Here is a 25,754-nt window from a genome sequence, read left to right as displayed (position 1 = left end):
TGAAGTCACCAACCAAAGTAATAATAGTAAAGTGTCAGAAGTCAAAGTACAATGAATAAGCAGTATCAGTCATAATTATTATGAGAGCTCCTAGGAGGGCAAAAATTGTTGGAGCTGGGGTGTCAGGGGAATTCTTTTTGAGAAAGTGGACTCTGAGCTGAATTAAAAAAAAAAAAAGAAACATAGAGCAATTTATTGTTAGAACAGATAGAAAAGAGTTACTGTTCATCATTATTGTGTGTATGTCTGTGTCTGCTTGTGGGCACTGGGGCTCAAACCCAGGGCTTCTTGCAAGCTAGGCAAGCGCTCTATCTCTGAGCTACATTCCCAGCTCAGGCTGAGTTTGAAGAATGCATGTGAACCAGAAGGTGGGAACCCAGGACCTGGGGCCTGAGACCTGCTTGGGCACAGTTCTTATGGGGCAGAAACAGGAGACTTGACCACCTACAGGGATAGAGAAAAGACATCCATGACAGAGAGAGAGGGTAAGTGGGGACCAGTGTCAAACCCAGGAGGAATGCAGCCACTGAGAACTGGCCAGCATACGCTCTAACAGACACTCAGCTTCCGCTCATGGCTTCCAGGTAAGAAATTGGGACCTGTGGTTGCCAGGTACCCTGATTTTTTTTTTCCTCCCAGAGCAAATAAAAATCTGGATTTCTAGGCAAAATATCACTATTTTGAAATGTTTATACAAATTTTGAAAAATTTAAAAACTGCTCTGCAGGCCAAACGAAACATGTGCACAGGCTGGATTCAACATAGGGAGAAAGCATTTAGAATTTCTGCTTTTAGAAATGCTGGGAAAGCAGAGGGTAGAAGTTACTTGAATGCCAGACTAAAAAATTTGGAGGTTTTTTTTTTTTCTTACAGAACATAAAGGATCCATGAGAAGAGGACAGCTGACATCTTTTCCATTCAGAGCCCCCCAAAAAGAGGCATAATGGAAAATCCTTTACTCCAATTTTTATCATCATAACTTTTTCCTATTTATCTCTCTTACGGGTTTTGCCTAAGAAACACACTTACTTATCACTGTGCTAATGCTTTTGGCTTTGTTTACTTGTAAAGGGACAAAACCTGAAAATTGGTCCTTACACTTTATTCAAGTATTTTAATTAAACATTAACTTTGTGCCTTAGTAGCTTTATTTGTAAAAGGATTAAATTAGGAAATATTTAAGATCCCTTCAAGTCCTAATATTTTAAGACTTGATGACTCTATGTAAAAGAAATTAGTCCTTCATTGGTATATGCTAAAAATGTAATGGTATTTTTTAAAACAAGCAGTTTCAGAGTTCTTAAAACACTTCATGCTAATTTTATTTGCTCTTTTTCAATGACCCTATGAAAGTCTAAATATTATCACTCCCATTTTATGGAGAAAAAAGCTGAGGCTCAAGCAGATAAAGTGACTTGCTTCATGACCACAAAAGTATCAATGACAGTGCTATAGTTCTCTTCTCTACTTTATACCCAACATACCCCTGGGCACTAGAACTTTTAGAGATGGATCAGAAATATGTCAAGTTCCTAAATATGCTTTCGGGTGAAGGTCCTTTGTTTGTTTCTATCTTTTTTTTTTTTTTTTGGTGCCAGGGATTGAACTCAAGGGCACTTGACCACTGAGCCACACCCCCAACCCTATTTTGCATTTTATTTAGAGATAGGGTCTCACTGAGTTGCTTAGCGCCTTGCTTTTGCTGAGGCTGGCTTTGGACTCATGATTCTTGTGCCTTAGCATCCTGAGCCACTGGGATTACAGGTGTGGGCCATTGGGGCCCTCCCCAGCAATGTCCTTGGTGTCTGAGGAATATTTTATGTACCTTTGGAAGCAGCCTGAAATTGTCTCTGGTTCAGTCTTAGTGGGGGGCGGAGATGGAGGGTGAGGAGCTAGTGCATGGGAGAGAATAGCATCTGCTCTTACCTTATTTAGGAGGCAATCTTCTACGTCTCCCCCAGAAAAGGATTTCATGGCTTCTTGGTCAACGCCGAGTAGAGCAGGAACTTCTAGGGGCTTCCTGCAGTGGAGGACAACACCTGAGGGCAGTTTGCCCAGGAAGGGTAGTCTCTGGATGAAATTGCTCTGAATACGTGTACAAGGACCAGAGATGTGGCTTTTCAACTCGTCCCTCAAGTTTTTATTTCCAAATTGCGAGAATCCGTCTGTCATCTTTTGAGGAATTAAAAAGAAAAAAAAATTTTTTTAAGGAGAGTTGATGAAATTAAATTGGAAGCCAACCTAATTTTACCTGTGACTATTTCAACCTAACAGTTCTGCTGACTGCTGCTCTGACCCGGGAATAGTTTTCCCAGTTGTATTTCCCACCCAGATACTTCAAAGTTCCATTCAAGACAGAAAGTCCTGTGGTTGGCCCTCTCCCTCCTTTTTATGCTTTTGTTCGGACACTGGACACTGGATGCAGGTTGAAGTTCAGTATCTTTCTATCTCCTTGTTCTTACCTTGTTGACAGTAAATATCCCTTGCTCTCCAATCCAGAAAATCCCGCAAGTGGATTTACCTTCTTTGCAATAAACAAATAGAAAAATTGCCAAACAAACAGCCTCATACTCATCCTTATGCCTACAACCAAGTAACCAGGGCTTAACAGTTGACACTGGAAAAGCATGCACACACAGAGGCACACCTACATACACAGGCACACGTACGCACACAGGCACACGTACGCACACAGGCACACAGAGAGACACACGCTTACACACACCACCCACCCAGAGGAATGGCAGGGTAGCCATCCTTGGGCTCCGCTGCTGACCTTTCAATGTAATTTTCCTCTTCCCACTTGAAAACTGCCATTAAAATTGAAGTGAGTGTAAACAGACCCCCTGAAAGTTAAGGAAACACTCACGTCTGGTTTTGCCAGTAAAATTCATGTTGGAAAAACAGCTCAGGCAGCAAGTTCCCAGTCTGACTGGCTGGGGCTAGTTTTACTATAGGGAGGAAAAATTTCACAATGGCTTGATCTCCATGCAGCTGGTAAACATCACAGCCTACTATCAGAACATCTGAAGGACTGACAGCATGGCGAGGAGCCCAGCTCCCTACTGAGCAATGCCTCTCAGGCAAGTGTCTTTCCAAACCTACCTCTGAGTGCAGCCTCTAAGACACAGCAACCACGCGGACCAGAGGCTCAGTCACTGGGTTTCTGTGGCCCAACATTTGCATTTCCTCCCAGACTCTGCCCAGGTGAAAGCCACATCACAAGCTCCCGGCTGCTCTGTGCTCCACCCACCTCCCTAGTCCCAGCTTTCAGTCTGGCCTCTGCAGACGCCTTCAAGGAATCATAGACTGATATAAAACTTAAAAAGCTCCAGTCTTTCCAATGACCCTCCATTACCTGCCTCAAAACTGCCCTCTTTTCTCTGTGTAATCATAGTCCCCTTCTTTTGACATTAAATGCTCCCAAATATTCAAGCCTTTTTCCCCCCTTGGCTTCTCATACTACACAGGTCATCATGCCCAACTGACATATCAGTGTCTCCCTGATGGAACAAGAGACTTCCCCTCTCTCCACCTGCCCTTCAGAATTCTCTCTCTGCCTCATCTTCAACGTCACCAAAGTCTTCTCATTTCTCTCCTGTGCTCCTGTTTTTGATCTTACTTCTGCTTTCACTGGAATCATTAGCTTGGAAGTCCCTTTCTTCTGGTGGGGACTTCCCTAATGAACTCAGGCTACCCCAGGGTCTTGCCCTCAGAAGCACGCAGGTTCACCATTTCTGTACCTGTGGCTCTGCTATCTTGGTTGCTCCAGTTTCGCAGCTGATCAAAATACTATGTCTGGAACCAACTCTTGCCCTAAGACACCTGGCCAGGTGTACCATGGGAAAACAAAGAACTGGGACACAGGACGAGCCTTCGAGAAGCAAGGAGCAAGAAGCAAGAACCATGTGCTCAGGGCAGGTAACTGCACTCTGGTTTCAACAGGATGCACTTCCAGGAAACAAAGGTGTTTTATGAACACACATTAGTGCTTTACTCTTCAAAGGCAAAGGTTCCACAGCACAGGACCATCTCCCCCAAACAGGCTCTCTGACTGTTCCTATTAGACACATTGGTGAAGACAGAGTTTCTTGGTAGACATAGATCTCTGGCTAATTGAGTGATGAATCAGCAAAAAAAAATTTTGCATAACAGGATGTCTAAGGCACTGTACTAGGCCACTGAGGAGGATTTAAAGCTTATTCACATTCTCCCCCTTCTTCAGGAAATACACATTCTTGTTTTTCATGATTCACATGAAATGCAAGTATTAAAATGTAAATTGGCTTTGGCTCAGTTTCTATTGTGTGGACCAACAACTTGTTTTTAAAAGTCAGTTTAACGAGGGATTCAAAGTGTTACACTGAACGTAACCCTTCAACATGTAGCGTCTTAGGAAGATCATGCATACTCTTGTTCACCAGCAAAAGGACTGAGATTTTCACGCTAAGAACAGTATGTTTGATCCAAATCAATCATTTTATTCACTTGTTCTGAGACAGTCTTGCTATGTTTTCCAGGTTGGACTCAAACTTTCCATCCTGGGGCCTCAGCCTCCTGGGTAACTGGGATTACAGGTTTGCACCACTGTGCCCAGCTTGAGTCTTAAATATGCAAATGTGTTGAACTTCTCCAGAGTTCCAAACTCTGACTTACTCCCTGAAGGATTTCCTTTAATCCTGGAGTGACTCAACTCCAACAGCTCAGAAGAGGAGAGATAATCATAATCGTCTGTGCTATGAGGAAACCCACAGTAGTGAACAATTTGAGGCAGGGGCGGTGTCTATTCTGTATCCCAGTGAAACCTCAGAGCCTAACACACAGTTGACCCTTAGGAAATACTACTGTAGATTTATTTGATTGCATTAAAGTGCCATGCTAATAAAAATATTTTGAGATGCATAAAATCACTTTATAAGTTATAAATTAAATTACAGACATGTAACCATGACAGCTTAAATTACTATCTCCTTTTATAGGAAAGCCTGATAAAACAGAACTTAGCATAAAGCTTGGCACAGGATCAGACCTTAGCAAATATTGTCTTCATAATCCATTTTATTCACTGAAGAAAAAGACTTCTTTTACTGGACGTGAATAATTCTGGTCTTACTTGGTGGGTGAGATCTTTCAATGAGTCATTCATCGTGGTTCCACCAAAAACCTGATGTTCTCTCCTCTCACACTAGAAATGACAACTGAAAGAGTTTGATCTCCATCTTTGTTTAGGTTCAGAGGTAGGGGATCCCAAATTCAAATACTTACATGGGCCAGGCCAGTCATAAAATAAATGAGGATCAGGTAGAACAATGGAAAGGGGTGGGTTTCAAGAATATATGCCTAAGTCGCTAGAGTTTTGTCTTTTACTTTTTTAAAACAACACTGTACTAGCCACAGGATCCCACCCCCTCCTGCCCACACTGTAGATTCCTACTAAAACAGGTGAGAGAGTCCCAATGTCTTCCCTGAGACCCTATGTGTTCTCATAGGCAGATTCTCTCTGCTTGGACACCTTCCCCTCCTCCCCTCCCTCTTCATTGGGCCAACTCCTCCAAGATGATCCTGCAAGATTTGTCTCTCTGGGGGCCTTGTCTGATTCTGGAGGCTGAGTAGGGATCTCCATATGCTGTTCCTAAGCCACCCAGTGCTAAACTTCTGCTTTAGCTGTTATCACACGGCACTTTTCTGGCTTAATGATATCTATTCCTCGTCTCACCACAAGCTTCTTGAAGGAAAAAAATTTACATTGTTGGAAGCAGTATTTGATATATAGCAGGTGCTCAAAAGATGAATGAATGAATCCATGAACCAATGAATAACTAAGATGTCCTGTCTCCGATTTGTCCATTCAACAGCCCAGTCTCATCCTATCTACCGGCATTTTTTTTTTAAAGTGAGAAAAATAAAAGATGAATAATGAGTAGGCTTTCATTGTGTTCATCTGGGAACACAATTAACACAAGTAGAAAGGGAAAAGGGCAATGTCTCTTGGAAAAGCTGACGTCCACTCAGAAAGAGCAAAGCAACAGAATAAAATATGCTTGCACCTGAAGGAAGCCGCTATTTGTGGCCTAAAGCTGTCAGGCATGCTGAAAAACTGCCCAATAATTAGAACATGCCATGCAGGTCCTGGAAGTCAAAACCCCACATGTCTTTGTAAAAGTCATAGCTCCATCTGGCCATTTCAACAGAGAAGCACATTATTTCTTAGCAGCAATCATTATCCCAATACATCCAGAAAGAGGGGTGGCCCTCCAGCATCAGCCCAAAGGAAGAAACAAATGTTTACTGAGGAGCAATAGTTCCATCATTTGTACAGCCTGTGATGGATGAGAAAGGATGGAAACTGTCAACTCCAGCTTCCTATGCAGCAAAGATGACCTGGTTTTGTTACAAAAATAGTATGTAATGAATGATCCCAATTTGGGCTGCGGGGAGGGAGAATATCTAGATTTGTTTCCATCTGTCCAAGTGTCCATCCATTTATATCTTGTGCACCTCAGTTATTCTGGATTTTCCTTGTTCAATCAATTCGGGCCAGAAGGCAACCCAGGAAAAAAATTTTTAACAGAAACCAGTTGTTGTCGTAATGAAACTACTGTTACGGCTGGACTGACACATTATTTTCAAATCAAATACTAAAAGGTGTTTCTATTTCCATAGCTTCCTGCTTGGTTGAAAAAAAAATGTATTTTCGTCTGAAAATTTTTCCTGAAGTCAGGGTGCAGTCCTCTTCCCGCTACTCTGAATCATGCAAGGCCAGTCTATTTTTAAGTTTTAACCACGAGAAGAATTGTGAGAAAAAGAAAACCATTTAAGGAAGCAGACTTTTGGTTTTATTTACTTGTTACACCTGAAGCTAACTGGCAACTCTGTTGAACTGTTCACCTCAGTTTCTGAGTTGGCTGAGTTAGGAAGGAAAGAACAGGTTAAAGGAATTACTTGTTGCTGGTTCTTGGGAACAAAGGGACAGTCCTCCTTCCCAGCTCTGCCCTCTATTCTCATGACTCATGGCAAATTTGTCCTTTTTTCTTTTCAGTCAAAAGAGACCCAGAGTAAAGATACAGATACAGAGATCAATTGAACAAAATAAAAAATTTCAGTAATAGATTTACACAAATATAGCCAGTTGATTTTTGATAAAAGTATAAGCATAATTCAGTAGGAAAAGATCTTCTTTTCAACTGATGGTATTGGGACAATTGGTCATCCATAGAAAAAGAAGTAAAACACCTCGCAACTTATATAAAGACCAACTCGAGATGGATCATACATCTCAATGAAAAACGTAAAACTATAAAGATTTTAGAAGAAAGATAGGGTCAACTTTTGCAACACGGAGTTACACAGAGTTCTTAGAAATGACATCAAACAGATAAGCCATAAAAGATAACACTTATGAAGACACTTCTGAGAGACAGGAATATGGTGGATCAGAGGGACTCCATGAAATTGAACTAAACAGGATCTGCATGTTGAGGTGTGGACGGGGGCAGGAAAGTGCTAGAGTGCACATCTCTAGAAAGGCAACGACCAGGTGAAACTCATAAACATTGGGTCTTAGAATAATAAAACAGCGTCCCAATACCCAGTGTTCATCTGCAGGGAGGAAAACCACCCCTTCAGTGGAGCCATGGAACAGAGAGCCCATCCTGGTGACCTCCAGGAGAGTGCCGAGTGCAGTGCCCACTCAGCACACAGGAGACCTGGGGTCTGTGTTGGAGAAGAGGGCCCCTGCACTTCCCAGCATACTCATATGGTGTCCCCAGATGGAGAGCCATCTTAGGAAGGGTACCATTGTCTAGCTTGCTACTTGGAAGTTCAGAGTCCCTGCACCTTTTGTGTCTCTAAGACCCACAGTCTCATCTTATTGGCTCAGCAGGTGCCCAACCTGGAGAAACACTTTGGGCTCAGGGAAGTGACTAGCTTCCTACTTGGAACTCTAGGCAGTGGGACAAGCAGTCTAGGAGGTGAAGGGAGCACAGCAAGACCAGCTGTGTGTGGATTTACACAGGGAATGAAGCCATGGTTCCCAGTAACAGGCAAGGGTTGCTTCCTGTAGCTCCCCACCACAATGTTGGTTGGGTTGGATGCTACACGCTTGAGGCGGAGGATATGGACTTGAGGCTTGGGCGTTTGCCACACCTCCAAACACATGGATAAGGGGTCTCTGGATCAAGGGGATACAAACTCATTGGTTCACAGGGTATTCAGGTTAGCTTGGCTGGCAGGCTAACAGCTCATACTGTTAAGGGTCCCTCATCCCTGGTGCAATCACAGAGGCCTCTGGAGTGCACAGAGCCCTGATGCAGATAACTTTGCCTTAGGCTATACCAGTGGGCAGGGAGGAGATTCATTCTGCATGTTACCCTAACAGGTTTGGCTTGTCTGGCACTAAGAAGGAGCACACCAATTGTAGCTATAGCTCAATAACTCCGCCTAACTACACTTCATCTCCAGACACAGAGGATTCCAAAATTAGAGGTTGTGGAAAGTTGCATCCGTTCCAAAAACCTAGGCAAGAAGAATCTTTGATTTTTGGTTTTGTTTTTCTGACAGCATTGTTTGTTTTCTCTATTTTTTCATACTCTTATCTATAATTTTAGGTAGGTTTTAATTTTTTATTTTTTCCATCTTTTCTTCTTACTCATTTTATCCTTTTTCTTTTCTTTCTCTTTTCACTTCTTCTGTATTCCCTTCCCTTTTTAAAAAAAATTTATTTTATTATTTTTTACTTTTATTAATATTTCACTTTTTGGTCTACTCTATGTTGCTATTGTTCCTGTCTTCTCTGGATAGTGGTGTTTTAGATGTTGTTTTAAATATTTTTTTATTATATGTCTATATCTGATTTGCTTTTAAGTTGTTACTGATGGTTTTCTCTTCTCAAAGTGGGATTAAACACATTGGATGGATATCTTTCTACTGAGCTATAGCCCCAGGTCAGTTGAGCAATATTGCACTTTATTTTATCCATGACCTTGTCCTGCTCAAACTTTGGTGGACACCTCAACATAAAGAATAAGGAAGACAAAAGTCCCCTGCTGATGACCCAACCCCACGTAGACACAGATGGGGAGGGGACTGAAGACCACTACTGGACTTTCACCTCTTAGTAACAGCAGAGAGAAATTAACACAACTGTTGTGGCCATCCCACTAATAAGGAGCTCTAGCATAGTTTTTTTTCTCAAACCCTCTCAGATTGCACAGTACTGACAAGTCCAGATGAGTAACCATAGAGATTACATTTCATATACTCCACTGTCTACATCATACTTGCCTGAACCTGCAAAATGAACCTACCTACTCACACGACTCTTACCTATAAAGTATGTCTCTCAGGTTCCAATACAGTGCACCCAGAGTCAAAACCAAGGAGCCAAAACCTAAGGAGCCACTGAGAAACTACAATAAAAAGTCCATCCGGAATTATACTCAACACTCCATGACGAACCAATATTCCTGGAAACATCATAATAGAAGGCTGCTAAGAAGACCCTCACACAAATGTAGGAGAGATATACACCCTAACAAATGTGCAAATCTCAATATAGAAACACAAGAAACATGAAAAAATAAAAAGGTATTACTCCTCTAAAAGTTCCTAAATCCTTAGTAACTGAATCCAAAGATATTGAAGTGGATAAAGTGATAAACAAAAAATTTAAAAGATTGCTAAAATGATCAATGAATTCAAAGAAGATAAAAATAAACAGTGAAACGAGTTAAGAAAGACAATGTAGTATATAAAGAAGTAATTCCGTAAAATGATAGACATTCTGATAAAGAACCAAAAAGAAACCTTGGGAATGAAAAGCTCAATAAGTCAAATAAGAAACTCCTTGGAATCCTCACCAATAGACTAGATCAAATGGAAGAAAGAATATCAGAAGGATATTGAAGAGAAAGTGAAGAAACCAGCACATTAAGATAGTAATGGAGGCGGGGGCAGAGGAGATGGAGAAAAGGGAACTATAAGCCGACCATACAAGATCTCTGGGGTAACATTAAAAAACTAAAGGTTTGACTTTTAGAGAAGAAAATAGACATAGAGCCCAATGACATAGAAAACCTATGTCAGTGAAATAATATTCAGTGAAATAATACCATGAAAATTACCAAATTCTGGAAATGACATCAAGATACCAAAGGCATTTTAGAACCCCAAATGAACATGCTCATAAAACAAACAAAACCTATTCATGACATATTATAGCTAAACTTCCCCATGTACACAATAAGAAAAAAAAAAAAAGACTATTTAGAGATGCAAGAGAAAAGTCCCAAGTCACTTATAAACGTAACAAGAACAAAGCATTATAATAGCAGCAGATTTCTTAGAAGAAACTCAAAATGTCCGAAGGGCATGGAATGACACATTTTAATTCCTGAAAGAAAATAACTACCAACCTATATTACTATATCCAGTAAAGTTATCCTTCAGAATCAAAAACGAAATAAAGACCTTAAAGATCAACATACACTAATGGAATTCAAGGCCACTAATCCAGCATTATTCAAAGGAATCCTACACCCAGATGAGGAAGCAAGATACATAACTACAAGAGCTCTAGAAAGAATAAATCTCACAAGAAGAGTGCTTATGCAAATGAGAAATAAGAGAGAGATTTACATATGATTATTTTAGTAAATCATCAAACCTCTAAAAAGAAAAAAAAATGAATATAGAATTCTCAGAGCAACCAAATGAAAAACAATAAAATTACAGAAACTAGTTCATTTCTTTCTCTAATAGCCCTGAATAGTAATAGTCTAAATTTTTCAATCAAAAAGCTAATGGGATTAAAAAGTAAGACCTAGCTATTTGCTATCTATAAGAAACAACCTCACCAGCAAGATCATACAGACCAAAAGTAAAAAGATGGAGGATTATATTCCAATGAAATGGAATCCAAAGGCAAGGAGAGGTAGTTATAGTCAGATCCAAGAAAATAGTCTTCAAGCCAAAATTGGTCAGAAGAGACAAAGAAGGCCATTACATACCAATAAAGGGAACAATCTATGAAAATATAATAATTGTGAGTATATATGCACCCAGAGCACCCAATTTTGCAAAATTACTGGACATAAGGGGAAAGATAGACCCCCAATACAATAATAGTTGGCCATTTAATACCTTATTCTCACCAAAAGATAGATCTTCCAGATGAAAAAATAAACAGCAGAGCAGAATTACACTATAGATCAAATGGGCTTTACAGATCACACAGTATTTCATCCAAAGGCTAAAAAATAAATATGCATTCCTTTCATCAACACATGGAACTTCTCCAAAACAGATCACATTTTAGGCCACAAAGCCAATCTTAACAACTACGATAATACTGAAGTAATGTCTTACATGTTATCAGATCGTAATAAAATGAAATTAGAAATCAAAATAAGAGAAATTTTAATTTGCAGAAATTATACAAACACATGGAAACTGAACAATACACTTTTGAAGAGCAGTGAGTCATTAAAGAAACTGGGGGCAGGGAGGTCAGATTTAAACATTTCTAAAATCAAATGAAAATTAAAAGTCAACCTATCAGAACCTGTGGGACAAACAAAAGCAATTATAAGATGGAAGTTTATAGCTATAAGTGCCTATGTTAAAAAAAAATAGAGAGATCTTCAACCAATAACCTAATGATGCATGTCAAGCCCTTATAAAAGCAAGAACAAAGCAGACCTAAAATCAGTAGAAGAAAATAAATAATAAAGACCAGAGCAGAAATAAATGAAATGGAGACTAAAAGAATAGTATAAAAGAGCAACGAAATAGAATTGGTTCTTCAAGAAGATAAAATTGACATACCCTTACCAAAACTAAAAGAAAGAAAAAGAAGACTCAAATAAATAAAATTAGAGGTAAAAATAAGACATTCCAACAGATACCACTAAAATCCGGAGGCTCACTGGAAGATATCTTGAAAAAATTATATACCAATATTATGGAAAATTTAGAAGAAATGGGCAAATTTCTAGACCCATAAGATCTATCACAATTGAACCAAGAGGATTAAAAAAAAACTAAACAGGTCAATAATAAGCAATGAGATTGAATAAATAATAAAAGTTCTCCCAACAAAGAAAATCTGAATTTTACTAGACATTTAAAGAAGAATCAATGCCAGTGCTTCTCAGTCTATTCTATAAAGTGGTAAGGGAAGGAAGTCTTCCAAAATCATCTTACAAAGTCAGGATTACCCTGAAACCCAAACCTGATAAGGACACAACAAAAAATGAAAACTAAGACCAATATCCTTGATAAACACAGATGCAAAAATCCTCAACACAATACTTACAAACTGAATTAAGCACCACATTTAAAATATTGTACATTGTGATCAAATTGGTTTGATTCCAGGGATGCAAGGTTGGTTTAACATATGCAAGTCAATAAATGTAATTCACATTTTAAATAGAATCAGGCATAAAAATCACACACTCATCTCAATAGAAGGAGAAAGAATTCAATACTGCTTCATGATAAAAAAACATATCTAAATTATATAAAGGCATCATACCTCAACATAATAAAGGCTACATATAGCAAACCCATTACCAATATCATACTGAATAGGGGGAAACTGAAAGCATGTCCTCTAAATTTAGGAATTAGACAAAAGTGTCTATTCTCACTGCTCTGATTCACTATAGTCCTATAAACTTTAGTCAGATCCATCAGGCAAAGAAAAGAAATAAAAGGAATATTTTAGGCCTTTCCTATAGGAAAGGAGAAAGTCAAATTATCCCTGTTTGCTGATGATATGATTCTATACCTAGAAAACTCTAAAGAATCTCTCAAGTCCTCTAAAACTGATAAGAGAATTCAGCAAAGTAACAGGATACAAAATGAGCATACCAAAATTGTTAGCTTTCCTAAACATCAACAATGAACTCTTCGAGAAAGAAATCGGGAAGCAATCTCATTCACAACAACCTCAAAACAAACAAAATGATGAACAAACAAAAAATAAAACAATAACAACAAAACCCTGGGAGTACACCTAACCAAGGAGGTAAATGAAAATTACAAAACACTGAAAACAGAAAGTGACACCACAAGACACTAGGAAATGGAAAGATATCCCATGTTCATAGATTGAATTAATTATTGTTAAAATGGCCATATACCCCAAAGTGATCTACAGATTCAATGCAATCCTTATCAAAATACCAGTGATATTCTTCACAAAACTAGGAAAAACCAATCCTAAAATTCACATGGGAACAGAAAACACCCTGAATTGCCAAAGCAATTCTGAGTAAAAGGAATAATCCACAATACCCAATGTTTTAGTCAATTTTTCATCAAAATATGACCAAAAGATCTGACATAAACAACATAGAGAAGGTAAGGTTTATTTTGGCTCATAGTTTCAGATGTTCAGTCAATAATTGGCCAACTCCATAGCTCTGGGCTTAAGGTTAGGCAGAAGGGCAGGGCAGAGGAAAGCAGCTCAGGTCATGGCAGCAGAAACAGAGAGGCGGGGGTAAGGGGGGAGAGGGGGAGGGAGAGAGAGAGAGAGAGAGAGAGAGAGAGAGAGAGAGAGAGAACGCACGCGCGTGCACGCATGCTCTGCTCATGAGAACAAAATCTAAACTTCAAAGTCACATCCCCAGTAACCTACTTCCTTCAGTCAAACCCTTCCAACCTACAGTTACTGCCCACTAATCCACATCACTGGACTAATCCATCAATAGGTTACAAACCTCATACTCGAATCATCTTACTCTGAAGATTCTTATATTGTCTCACAAATAAGCTTTTGGTGGACACCTCTTAACACCCAATATCAAAATATACTATAGAGCCATTGTAACAACAACAACAACAAAAACATGGTATTGGCATAAAAATAAACGTGTAGACAAAAAGAAGCGAATAGAGGATTTAGGAATAAACCCATGCATCTATAGCCATCTGGTGCTTAACAAAAGAGCCAAAAAATATGTTGGAGAAAACAGTCTCCTCCGCAAATGATGATGGGAAAACTGAACCTCCACTTGTAGAAGATTGAAACTAGAGCCCTCTCTGTCAACATGTGCAAAAATTAAGTCACCAAAGAATCAAATACCTACACATAAGACCTGAGACTTTGAAAAAACTAAAGGAAAATACTTCAAGATACTGGCACAGGCAACAATTTCTTGAGCAGGACTACAATAACTTAAGAAAATAAAAATAAGACTTAACAGATTACATGGCATCAAATTAAGAAACTTCTGCACAGCACAGGAAACACACAACAAATGAAGAGAAAACCTATAGAATGGGAGAAAATCTTTGTGACCTATTCATCTGACGGAGGATTATTATCTAGAATATACAAATAACTCAACAAAAAGTAACACCAAGAACAAGAAATCCAATGAATAAACGAGCAAATGAGCTGAATAGACATTTCTCAAAAGATGTGCAAACTATAACCAATAAATATATGAAAAAACACAACTTCTTTAGATATTCAGAAAATGTCAATCAAAATTACATATGTAGAAGCTAGAGGGGAAAAAGATGATATGAAAGTAGAAGGAGAACTGTTAGAGAAGGGGTAGGGACCAGGAGGAACAGAGAGGGAAGGTAAGAGGAGGTAATAGGGAGAGGGTAGACATGATCAAAGGACTTTCTATGTCCATGTGAATCTGTCCCAATGAAATCCATTATTTTCTCCAATTAATATACATTAACAATTATAATTTTAAAAGAATAAGAAAAGGAGAAGAATGTTATTTAAATACTCTTTTTATATCATTTCAGTTATTCAGTGATTTCAGATCATTGGCTAATCTTTGATACTAGACCAAATCTCAAAATGTGGTAGTTTCCCAAAGATTAGTTTAAATATGTAATCTAAAATTATATCAATGAACTTTAAGCAACCCTTTATATTAAGATCCATTCTTCTATTTGAATGTCTCTTTTACTTAAGCATAATTGTGTATCATGCTTTATTTCTGGAAAATATAGTCCACCAAGTTATACATATCTTACAAATCCCATTTTTTTTAATCTTTTTTTTTTTTTTTTGGTTGGGTTCTTTTTTTTTTTTTGTCTTTTTTAGAACTGGGGGTCAAACCCAGGACATTGCGAATGCAAGGCAGACGCTTTGCCACTGAACTACATCCCAGCCCCCCATTTGTTAATACTACCACTGATCTTATCAGTAGGTAGTTAATAGAAAATTGTTGATTTCATGAAAATGGATAAAAGTCTTCAAATACCTTTAAAAAGAGGTAAAAGAAAACAAAACACTTCTGTTCTTTCAATCAAGTGAACAAAGAGACAAAGTACAGACTAGGAGAATATATTTGAAGACTACATATTCAACAAGGATTTGTCTTTTGAATATAAAAAGAAGACTCAAACTCAAAAAGAAGACAAATGACACAATTTAAAAATGGGTAAAGGGGTAGATAAATCTATATGCATTTATGAAAATGTCACAAAGAAACCCACTATTTTGTATAATTAATATGTGTTAACAATTATAATTAAAAAAATTGGTAAGGGACTTCAAAAGATAGGATAACAAATAAGTACATGAAAAGATGGTCAACATTAGCCATTAGGAAAATGCAAATTAAAAACACATAAGATACTAGTACTTACATACCTATTTGCATGGCTAAAATAAATACTGACAATACCAAGTGCTAACAAGTATATAGAACAACTGGAATACCCACATATTTCTGATGGGCCTGCAAAATGGCATAACCATTCTGGAGAATGGTTTGGTAATTTCTTACAAAATGACATATAAACTTAACATGATCACCAGCTACCCCACTCAAAATATACTATATAGCTGCTGTAACAACAACAAAAGCATGGTATTGGCATAAAAATAAACATGTAGACAAAAGACTTCTTTTGTTAAGATCAGACTGCTCACATATTTAGAGAAGTAAGTCTAATGTTGCAAATGAAGAACCTAGAGGAGAAATCTGTATAAGAAAGTGTCCTGTTACTGTCTGGAATGGTGCTCTTTCTGAGTGATACATTTTAATAAACACTATATAACTTAGGGAAGCATATAACTTAGGGAAATGAGAACTTAGTTTACACAAAAACCCGTACATGAACATTGATAGCAGTTTTACTCTTTGATGGTCATAAGCTAGGCACACCCCCAATGTTCTTCAAACAGCAAATGAATAAACAAACTATGGTACCTCCATACCACAGGATACTACTCAACAATGAAAGGAGGGAACAAGTAATACAATTTGGTTGCTGTGTGAAGCAACCAAATAGTCACTCTTTTGAATTTTCATTCGATCTGAAATACTGCTAGTAATTAAAATGTTAATGATGATTTTAAAATCAGACTGCTCGCATATTTAGAGAAGTAAAGTCTAATGTTGTAAATGAAAAACGTGGAGGAGCAATCTGGTAAGGAAAACGTCCTGTTACTGTCTGGAACGGTGCTCTTTCTGAGCGATACATTTTAATAAACAGGCATTCTGGAAATTCTTAGGGATTTGAGGAAAAAGGAGAGAGAGAGGAAGAGAGGGGGAGAGAGAGAGTGCGAGCACGAGAGAGGGAGAGACAACATAGATAGATCAAAGTAGTTAATTTTGGATAGTGGAATAATTATGGCTCTTTTCTCTGTATACATTTTCTATAATGAGCATGTTCTACTTATAATTAGAACAAGATGTGAATGCTACAAATGCTATTAAAAATACAACAAAATTGCACTTGTTTTTGATGCTTCTTTTTAGTTTGCTTTCTATTTTTGCCGACATTAGTCTGCATGATTAGAAAACAGAGCAAATCAGTATATAAATGTGTGAAGTAAGAAAACATTATTAATATGACTGTGAAGTATGTATTTTGGTGTTGCTTTCCCTTTTGAAGATGTATCATGCAGAGGAAGGAAAGACATAAATATAAGAGAAACAAAAATATATGTAGGTCAGAGGCAGTAATAGAACTCGTAAATCATTTCTCGGTACACGTCTAACTTTTCTAGGTTGCTATGTGATTTCAAGGGCAAGCATTTAACAGAAATAGTTGAAAACACATTGGAAAATCTTAAAATAATTTTCAGACAATACAACCAAACTCATTGCACTTTTTCACCTGGTACAGGTTTGGTGCAGGAGCTGAAAAATGCAATGGTCCCATAGGTTTCTTGCTTAGGTAAAATTTGAGTCAAGGCCAAAGCAGAAAGAGGGGGCATGCTTAGCCTTGTGTTGGGTGGATCAAGTCCCAGATGCATCAGACAAGTTGCTAGCAAGCATGGAAGAGGAGGCTGAGCACAAAGAGGTGAGTGTCAAGAGAGGTAAGTAGAAAGGTGTCCCCAGCCAGAGACAACTTCTGTGCAGAGAAAACAACTTAGAGACATGCTCAGCGACAGTGGTCAAAGAAGTGCACCTGGAGGCTAACAGGTTAACTTGGAGTGGTGGCTCAGACAAGGGAGGCAAGAGGAGCTTTTGAAGGACGTTGAAGGGTAAACTGATGTGATAGTGATTGTTCTTTGAAGTGTTTACTTTGCATTTGTCTATGGAACTATCCATCTCTATTCATCTGTTAACCTTGAGGACAGAGACTGTGTCTGGCTCAAGGTTGTCAGGGGACTTGTTGCTCCAACATCACTGTGCAAATAGGAAAAGGCAGCCTCTCTGGGTAAACCTACTCCTCCAGGGCCAAGGTTGACTAAGCTGACCACACCTGTGTGAGAAAGATCTTCCACGAAGAAGCAGCCCACACCAGTGCTCATGGATTAGTGAGAAGAGCCCGTGAGACTTCAGCCCAATTTGCCCCTCACCCAGGCATGTGTGCAGGACACAGCCTGAGTGACAGGTAGAGGCCTGGAGCAACCACGTGGGGGGCTAGTTCAGAGGTGATCACATTATACACTAATTTTTGGTTGAAAGCAGTGGGCCTGCAAAGAAGACGGGAGGTCTAAGAAACACATCTTCCTGCACTTTACCTGGAATGAACTTCTCTAAGGGATCCTGAGCACTGTCTACCCAAGCATGGGCTTTTCTGATTGATCTACTCCATTCAGCTCCTTGTTGATGCTTCTGAAAGGAAATTGTGGCATTGGCTGCTCCATAGATTGATCTCAGTGTCTTCCATTCCCAGTGGATGGTGTGTGAGCCTGAGAGCTAACAGTTCTTATAAGTACCTGACCTCGGTTGTCCTAGAAAGAAGCCACAGGTGCTGTTGGCAATCATTTCCTTTGCTGGTGGAAAGGAAATCGGGGGAGGCACTTCTTTCTCTAACAGCCTTCTGGAATACATGCTGCTACCAAAGCGAGGTCCATCTGAACCGCAGGCCACTCACCATCATCTCAGAAAAACTATGTGTCTCTGTGGTGTTTCTGGGTTCTCCATTTCTTTCACCTTCAATGACTCTTCCTCTTCCACTAACTATCTCTTTGCTCTAGTTCTTCCTTCCTTGGTGTGGAGTTTTGTCTTTTGCTCATCTTGCACATCCTATCTAGTTGCCCTTTCCATTCCCAGGACTTCTTTTCTTTGCAAATGACCTAGCCTCAGGTATTTGTTACCATCATGAAAAATGGATTACTACAGCATCCAAATTAATCATCTACTAAAGTAAAAGCTTTCTTCCAAAGGTTTAGGGAAGCTAAGAAAGTCCACAAAGACTTCAGTGGACATCATACTCTCTCTTTCCTGAAAAAGATAAAACCTCTCCACCCATATGTCGGGTAAAAATTTGTCCCCAAGATGTAGGTTCTCTATTCACCTCACAGATTGTTTCTTTTTCTGAGAAGAAACGTTTTAGTTTGAGTCCATCCCATTTATTGATTCTTGGTTTTCATTCTTGTGCTATAGGGGTCTTATTAAGGAAGTTGGGGCCTAATCCCACATGATGAAGACTAGGGCCTACTTTTTCTTCTATTAGACGGAGAGTCTCTGGTTTAATTCTAGGTCCTTGATCCACTTTGAGCTGAGTTTTGTGCATGGTGAGAGATAGGGGTTTAATTTCATTTGTTGCATATGGATTTCCAGTTTTCCCAGCACCATTTGTTGAAGAGGCTATCCTTTCTCCAATGCATATTTTTGGTGCCTTTGTCTAATATAAGATAATTATAATTTTGTGGGTTAGTCCCTGTGTCCTCTATTCTGTACCATTGGTCTGCCAGTCTGTTTTGGTGCCAATACCATGCTGTTTTCGTTACTATTGCTCTATAGTATAGTTTAAGGTCTGGTATAGTGATGCCACCTGTGTCACTCTTCCTGCTAAGGATTACTTTAGCTATTCTGGGTCTCTTCTTTTTCCAGATAAATTTCATGATTACTTTTTCTATTTCCATGAGGAATGTCGTTGGGATTTTGATTGGAATTGGAATTAAATCTGTATAGTGCTTCTGATAGTATGGTCATTTTGATAATATTAATTCTGCCTATCCAAGAGCAAGTAGATCTTTCCATCTTCTAAGGTCTGCTTTGATTTCTTTCTTTAGGGTTCTGTAGTTTTCATTGTATAGATCTTTCACCTCTTTCATTAAGTTGATTTCCAAGTATTTTATTTTATTTTTTCGAGGCTATTGAGAATGGGGTAGTTTTCCTCATTTCCCTATCATCACCAAAGGGAACACTCAGACCTCACTTCTCAGTTTCACCACTCAGAAACCACAATGTTTGTTCCTGAAACATGATTGAGGAAATCAAATGCCAAGGAAAATGTGGCTTTTTACCATAGGCTTCAGGGAGTTTGTCATCTACAATGAGTGTTGAAAAAATAAGATTTGGCCTTTTGGGCAGGGACTCTTTTAATAAAAGTGATCAAGGTCAGCTCATTCAGACAAAACAACAACAGAGACAGGAAAGAATAGAAAAGCAATGAATGACGTTGGATACCTAAACATCAATTAGTCTTTTATTTTTAAATAGTTCATAAAGGTAAGTAGCAGAACACAGTGCCCAGTGACTAGTACCCACTGAAATAGCTGTTTTCCATCTGGTTTTAGTTCTTAAACTTGTCCTAAAAACACCAAAATTTTTCTTGCTACTGAGTCTCTGTCCTCAGGACCTAAGCTTTCTGGGGTCGGGAGAAAACAAGTAGTCAGGGACAGGTCTGACTTGCAGAGCTGTAGAATACTTTTACTGACTTCATGCTGCACTCTGGCATCAGGAGGGACAATAGGACCTGCTGAGCCCTATTCAGAGAAAGGCTATTCACAAAGTCCTATTAACAAACAATATGTAGGTGAGGTTCCCTTCTTCCACAATACACTGCCTGCCACAGCCACTTCCCAATTCATTCTCCCTTATCACTGTGACAGACTTTATTAATTATAAGCAGTGAGGCCCCTATCAATCAGAAATAAAAAGGAAGACATACCTCTAACTCATGTGGCCTTATTTCAAATAATGATCTTGTCTCTTGGTGAGTTCTTGCCATATTATGACTCTGGGTTGCCAGTTATTAGCTCTGGAGAGATCTAAGGGTTCCAGGGCTCTTGGCAACAAGGCCTGTTTGGATTCTGGTTTCCTTTTGAATATCCAATTAAGAGCAAGCTTACACAAATCCTCAGCTTCTCTATTGAGTCTCTCTCAATCATTAAATGAGACTAGAATGATCTAAGATAAAAGGCAATGTTGAATGACACGGGGCAGCAAATTAGTCATACAAAGTTCCTATCACAAAGTAAATGAAAGAAATGGCATATTGGTCAACCAAATCTGCAGTTCCTTGTACCTTGGCTTGGGTGCCCAGTACAGCGCATACAATTCTTTTGATCAGCCACTGCTAGAAGCTTCCACAACCAAAACATCTTTTTAAACCATTTCAAGTTAATGACGATGATATACCAAGCCATGGTCGAAATTACTAAAGAATGAGTACTTATCGTCAAAGCTGGGAACAAAGTAATTCTTCTTCACATAGGTTATAACCAAGAGTTGGGTAAGAGCCAAATGCACCCAGAAAGACTGCTAGGTAGACAGACAGAAGAATACATAATTTACATATCTATCTGCCATTTGCAGGTCTACCAATAACTTGGTTTTATTCTCTTGGTAAGTGGTTTTTACATTTTCTTTTAAGGCCTTAAGTCAAGTCTCTAAGGATAGCTGTGTGCATCTAAGCAAAGCTACAGAACATGGATAACATCCATCTTTCTTTCTTTCTTTCTTTCTTTCTTTCTTTCTTTCTTTCTTTCTTTCTTTCTTTTTCCTTTCTTTTTTCTTTTTTCTTTTTTTTTTTTTTTTGTTGTTACCTGGGATTTAACCCAGGGGTGCTTTACCACTGAGTCACATCCCCAACCCTTTTTATTTTGAGACAGTCTTGCTCCATTACTCAGGGCTCACTAAATTGCAAAGGCTGGTCTTAAATTTGCAATCCTTCTGCTTCAGCCTCCCAAGCTACTGGGATTGTAGGCCTGTGTCACCACACCCAGCACCACTTTTCTTTACATTAAATGTGGCACCATTCTGAAGAGCTGCAGCAGAAAGAATCCTCTTTGATGACAAGCAAGACACAGATACTTAATTGCAATAAGTGTGAAGGCTATCATAGTGATAAGGGAGAATGCATTGGGATTGACGATCAGTATAAGTGAAATAAACATTGGCTGGAATTTTAACAAAAACCTTATTGAAGAAGGAACATGTAGATTGAGTAATAAACAGTGCAAGAATTCATGAGAGAGCTTAGGAAGGGAAGGGTGCTGCAGAAAGGAACCAAGTTCAAAAGCATGGAGGTCAGAGAAGCCAATAAAAATGGCAGAGGAAAGACCTTCAAAACTTCCCTAATCCATAGAAGTAATGAGAAAACTGGCAAAAAGTGACAGAATCATTTTTTCTTAGAAATTGGGAAATTAAAGATTTATAATAATACAGGAAGCATTTGTTCAAGAAATATAGCTGGATCTTGATTAGAAGAATGATATTTGTGGTGTTTTAACTTGTTCCACATTTCGTTCTCCAGCTCCGCAGTAGCCTAGATTACTTGTGGTGAAAACTAGCATCTTGGCAATACCAGAGGAGAAAAAAAGGACTTGAGTTCTTCATAGAATTACCATTATTGACCTGGCTAGTGAACCCCCAGGAGACCACATTTGTTGTCTATGTTCTACCTGATTCATGGCCCCTCTTCCCCTGTGCAAACAGTATTCCAATGAGGGCATTTTAAAAAAAAACAATTATAAACAACTGTTTAACTTCACAGGTGCCTGAACAAATGGACAATAGGTTGAATAAAACATTAACCAAAGAGCCGAAGAGGAAAAGCTGAGGAATGAGACGTCCACGGGGACTTTGAAAAGCTTCTATATTTCCCATCTCTGGAAATATAGGAGACCACGCCTATACACAGGGGTTTGCACATGCCCAGGGCTGTACACACTCAGAAAGGACCTGAGGAGATGCCAGGCTCTCACTTCTACTGACTTCAGGTTCTGCATAAGCAGGAAGTGAGGACTAAGGCAGAATTGCCAACAGCCTGGCCAGTTGTTAAAGGCATGCCCCCAAAAAAGCACATGACAGAGTCACCTGGCAAAGCCTGGAAAACTAACTGGTTCTTGATGGATAAGAAAATCTCTAATTATTAGCTGACAATAAATTCAAATAAATTAACAAAGACTTCAGTACTCACACGAAACCAAAAATAATCCTGCAGATTAGTTTAGAAGCCACTAATCAAATAATCATAATAAATAGTAACAATAACAGTGGAGAAGGGGGCCTTTGATTTCCAGAGTTGCCATGTTACATTATTTAAAATGTCCAGTTTTTAACGAAAAATTATAAGACATGCAAGGATATATGATAATCATACACAGGAAAAATGTTCTCAGTATCAATTTTTCCCAAGGGATACCAGACTTATTTATTACATAATATATATATATATATATATATATATATATATATATATATATATATATNATATATATATATAATTATTAATACATATTGTATAATATATAATAATATATATAGTAAATTACTATTTACATTAAATGTAATATATAATAAAGATGTTATATCAGCTACTTTAAGTAGAAATAAAGGAAACTATGAGAACAATGTCTTACCGAATAGAGATTATCAACAGACAAAACTTGTGAAAAGGAACCAAATATAAATTCTGGAGATAAATGTATAATGACTAAAGTGCAAAACTCACTGAGGGGAGTGATCTAAGCAGGAAGAATAAAAACTAATGAACTATATTATGATAGATGAATTGAGATGATCAAGTCTGACAAATGAAAAAGAAAAAAGAATAAGTAAAAATTAACAGAGCCTCAGAGATCTGTAGGACCCAATCAAGCATATAAATAAATCCATACTTGGAATTTCAGAAAGAAATGAGAGGGGGAAAAAAAGGGGGGGGCAAGGGGTATTTGAGAAATTCCTAAATTTGATGAAAAAATCTAGTCTACACATCTAAGAAGCTCAATGAACTCTAACTAGGAAAAACTGAAAGAAATTCATACGTAGACACAAATAAAACTGTTGAAACACAAAGAGAATCTTCAAAGTCTCAAGAGTGGTGACTCATAGTAAGATTAACAACCATTATCAGAGAGCACGGAGGCAAGAGCCAGGGAGATGATATATACAAGGTGCTGAAAGAAAAGAAGAACTGTTGAAAAAAGAACAACAAAATTGACAAACCTTTATCTAAAAAGACTAAGAAAATAAAGGGAGAAGACTCAAAATACTAGAATCAAGAGTGAACAGGCAGTACTGCTGATCTCAGAGCAATATAAAGCATTATGATGATAGGAGCAATCGGATGCCAACCAATTGGGAAACCTAAATAAAATGGATACATTTCTAGAAAGATACAAACTTCTAATACTGACTCAAGAAGAAATGAAAATCTGACTAACAGTAACAATTAGAGATTGGATTAATGATCAAAAAAACTTCCCAGAAAGAAATGCTCAGAATCACAGATGAATTCTACCAATATTTCAAAAGAAAACCCACAAATCATTAAAACTTTCTCCCAAAATAGACTAGAAGGGAACATTTCCCAACCTATCTTCTGAGACATGTATCAACCTAATACCAAAATCAGACAAAGGTCACTGAAATCAAAGAAAAGTACAGACCCATATCCCCTATCAATATGGATTCAAAAATTCTTAAAATAATAGTAAACCAAATCAAGTGGCATATAAGAAGGACCATATACCATGATCAAATAGGATTTATCCCAGACTGCAAGCTTGTTTTAAGAAATGAAAATCCATCAGTATAATGCACCATACAAGTAGAATAAAGAACAAAATTCACATGATCCTCTCAAAAAATGTAGATAAAATATAGCAACTTTTTTTTAATTAAAAAAAATCAATAAACTGGTGACTTGGTTAGGCCATCTGAGAAAAATGCCAGTTAATACATACTTGATAGTAGAAGACGGAAAGCTTCCTCCCTGTGATCAGGAACAGGACAAAGATGGTCACTCTCCCTGGGTCTATAGATTCCAGCCTTTTTCTTAGGCAAGAAAAAGAAAGAAAAAGCATCTGGATTAGAAAGGAAGAAGTAACGCTATCTCTATTTTTGTGATCTTGTATAAAGAAAATCATAAGGAATACACACACACACACACACACACACAAAATCTATTAGGGCTAACAAATGAGTTCAGCAAAGTTGTTGGATGCAACATAAAAATCAATATAAGAAAATCAGTAAAATTCGCTTTATTGCTATACACTAGCAATGAAGAGTTTGAAAACTGAGGTTAAGAAAACAATTTATGACAGCATCAAAAAGAATATTTAGGAATAATTTAACATAAGAAATATAAGACTTGTAGATGGAAAACTATTAAACATCATTGACAGAAATGGACACCTAAATAAGTACAAAAATATTCTCTGTTTATAGAATTGAAGACTGACTTGCTATTTTTAAGGTGACAATCCTCCCCAAACTAATCTATAGGTAAAGCACAATGCTTATCTAAAAACAAAAAACAACAACAACTTGCTATTTTTCTTTTCTTTTTTTGGCAGAACTAACAAGCTGATTCTAGAATTGATGTGAAAATACAAGGAACAAAGAATAGTCAGTGCAATCTTGCAAAAGAACAAAGCTAAAGGACTCATGCTTCCTAATCAAAACTTCTTACAAACCAACTGTAATCCTGACTGTGTGGTCCTGGCATAAGTACAGATATATGGAACAGTGGAATAGAAGTCAAGTTCCAGGAAAAAACAACAACAAATATCTATGGTCAAAAGTGTCAAATTTGATGTGAAAGAATAGTCCATTTGCTGGGTACAGTGGTGTAAGCCTATAAACCCAGCAGCTCAGGGGGCTGAGGCAGGAGGATCACAAGTTCAAAGTCAGCCTCAGCAACTTAGCAAGACCATATCTTTAAGTAAAAATACGTTTTTTTGTTTTTTTTAAAGAAAGGGCTGGAGATGTGGCTCAGTTTCCTTCCTCAGTACCAATAAATAAGTAAATAAATAAATGAATGAATAAATAAATAAATAAAAATTTTTAAAAAGATTCCTTTCAAAAATGGTGCTGGGTTAATGAATTTCCACATATAATAGGATGAATTTTAGTCCTTACCTTGTACCATATGCAAAATTAACTAAAAATGAAACAAATTTTTACATCTAAGAACTAAAACTATAAAGCCCTTGGCAGAAAACATAGGTGCAAATCTTCATGACTTTGGAACAGCAATGACTTCCTATATATGACACCCAACACACAAGAAACCAAACAGGGGAACAAAACAGATAAATCAAGCTTCACAAAAGTGAAAAACTGTTGTGCTTCAAT

At 38.0% G+C, this 25,754-nt stretch overlaps 1 protein-coding gene across 8 annotated transcripts in view; it reads right to left on the bottom strand.

Moving 5' to 3' along the window:
- Mab21l3 (mab-21 like 3) overlaps window positions 1–25,754 on the bottom strand; it is a 73,749-nt gene that overhangs the window by 40,113 nt on the left and 7,882 nt on the right. For 5 of the 8 annotated variants that reach the window (XR_007351772.1, XR_007351774.1, XR_007351773.1 and 2 more), the window contains 2 exons: window positions 24,359–24,449; window positions 1,927–2,172 (listed from right to left, as the gene is read on the bottom strand). Coding sequence is in view for 5 of the 8 variants with exons in the window: in XM_048814560.1 (XP_048670517.1) it covers window positions 1,927–2,172; window positions 24,359–24,449 (337 nt within the window). In the remaining 3 variants the exon portion in view is untranslated. Of the gene's footprint in view, window positions 1–1,926; window positions 2,173–2,869; window positions 3,075–3,105; window positions 3,923–24,358; window positions 24,450–25,754 lie in introns of those variants that run through there. The other 3 variants (XM_048814563.1, XM_015502227.2, XM_048814561.1) reach the window with 3 other exon arrangements.

The sequence above is a fragment of the Marmota marmota genome, unplaced genomic scaffold, assembly GCF_001458135.2.
Source record: "Marmota marmota marmota unplaced genomic scaffold, marMar, whole genome shotgun sequence".
In the NCBI taxonomy this organism is placed as follows: Eukaryota; Metazoa; Chordata; class Mammalia; order Rodentia; family Sciuridae; genus Marmota; species Marmota marmota.
This window is presented reverse-complemented; position numbering and strand designations above follow the sequence as displayed.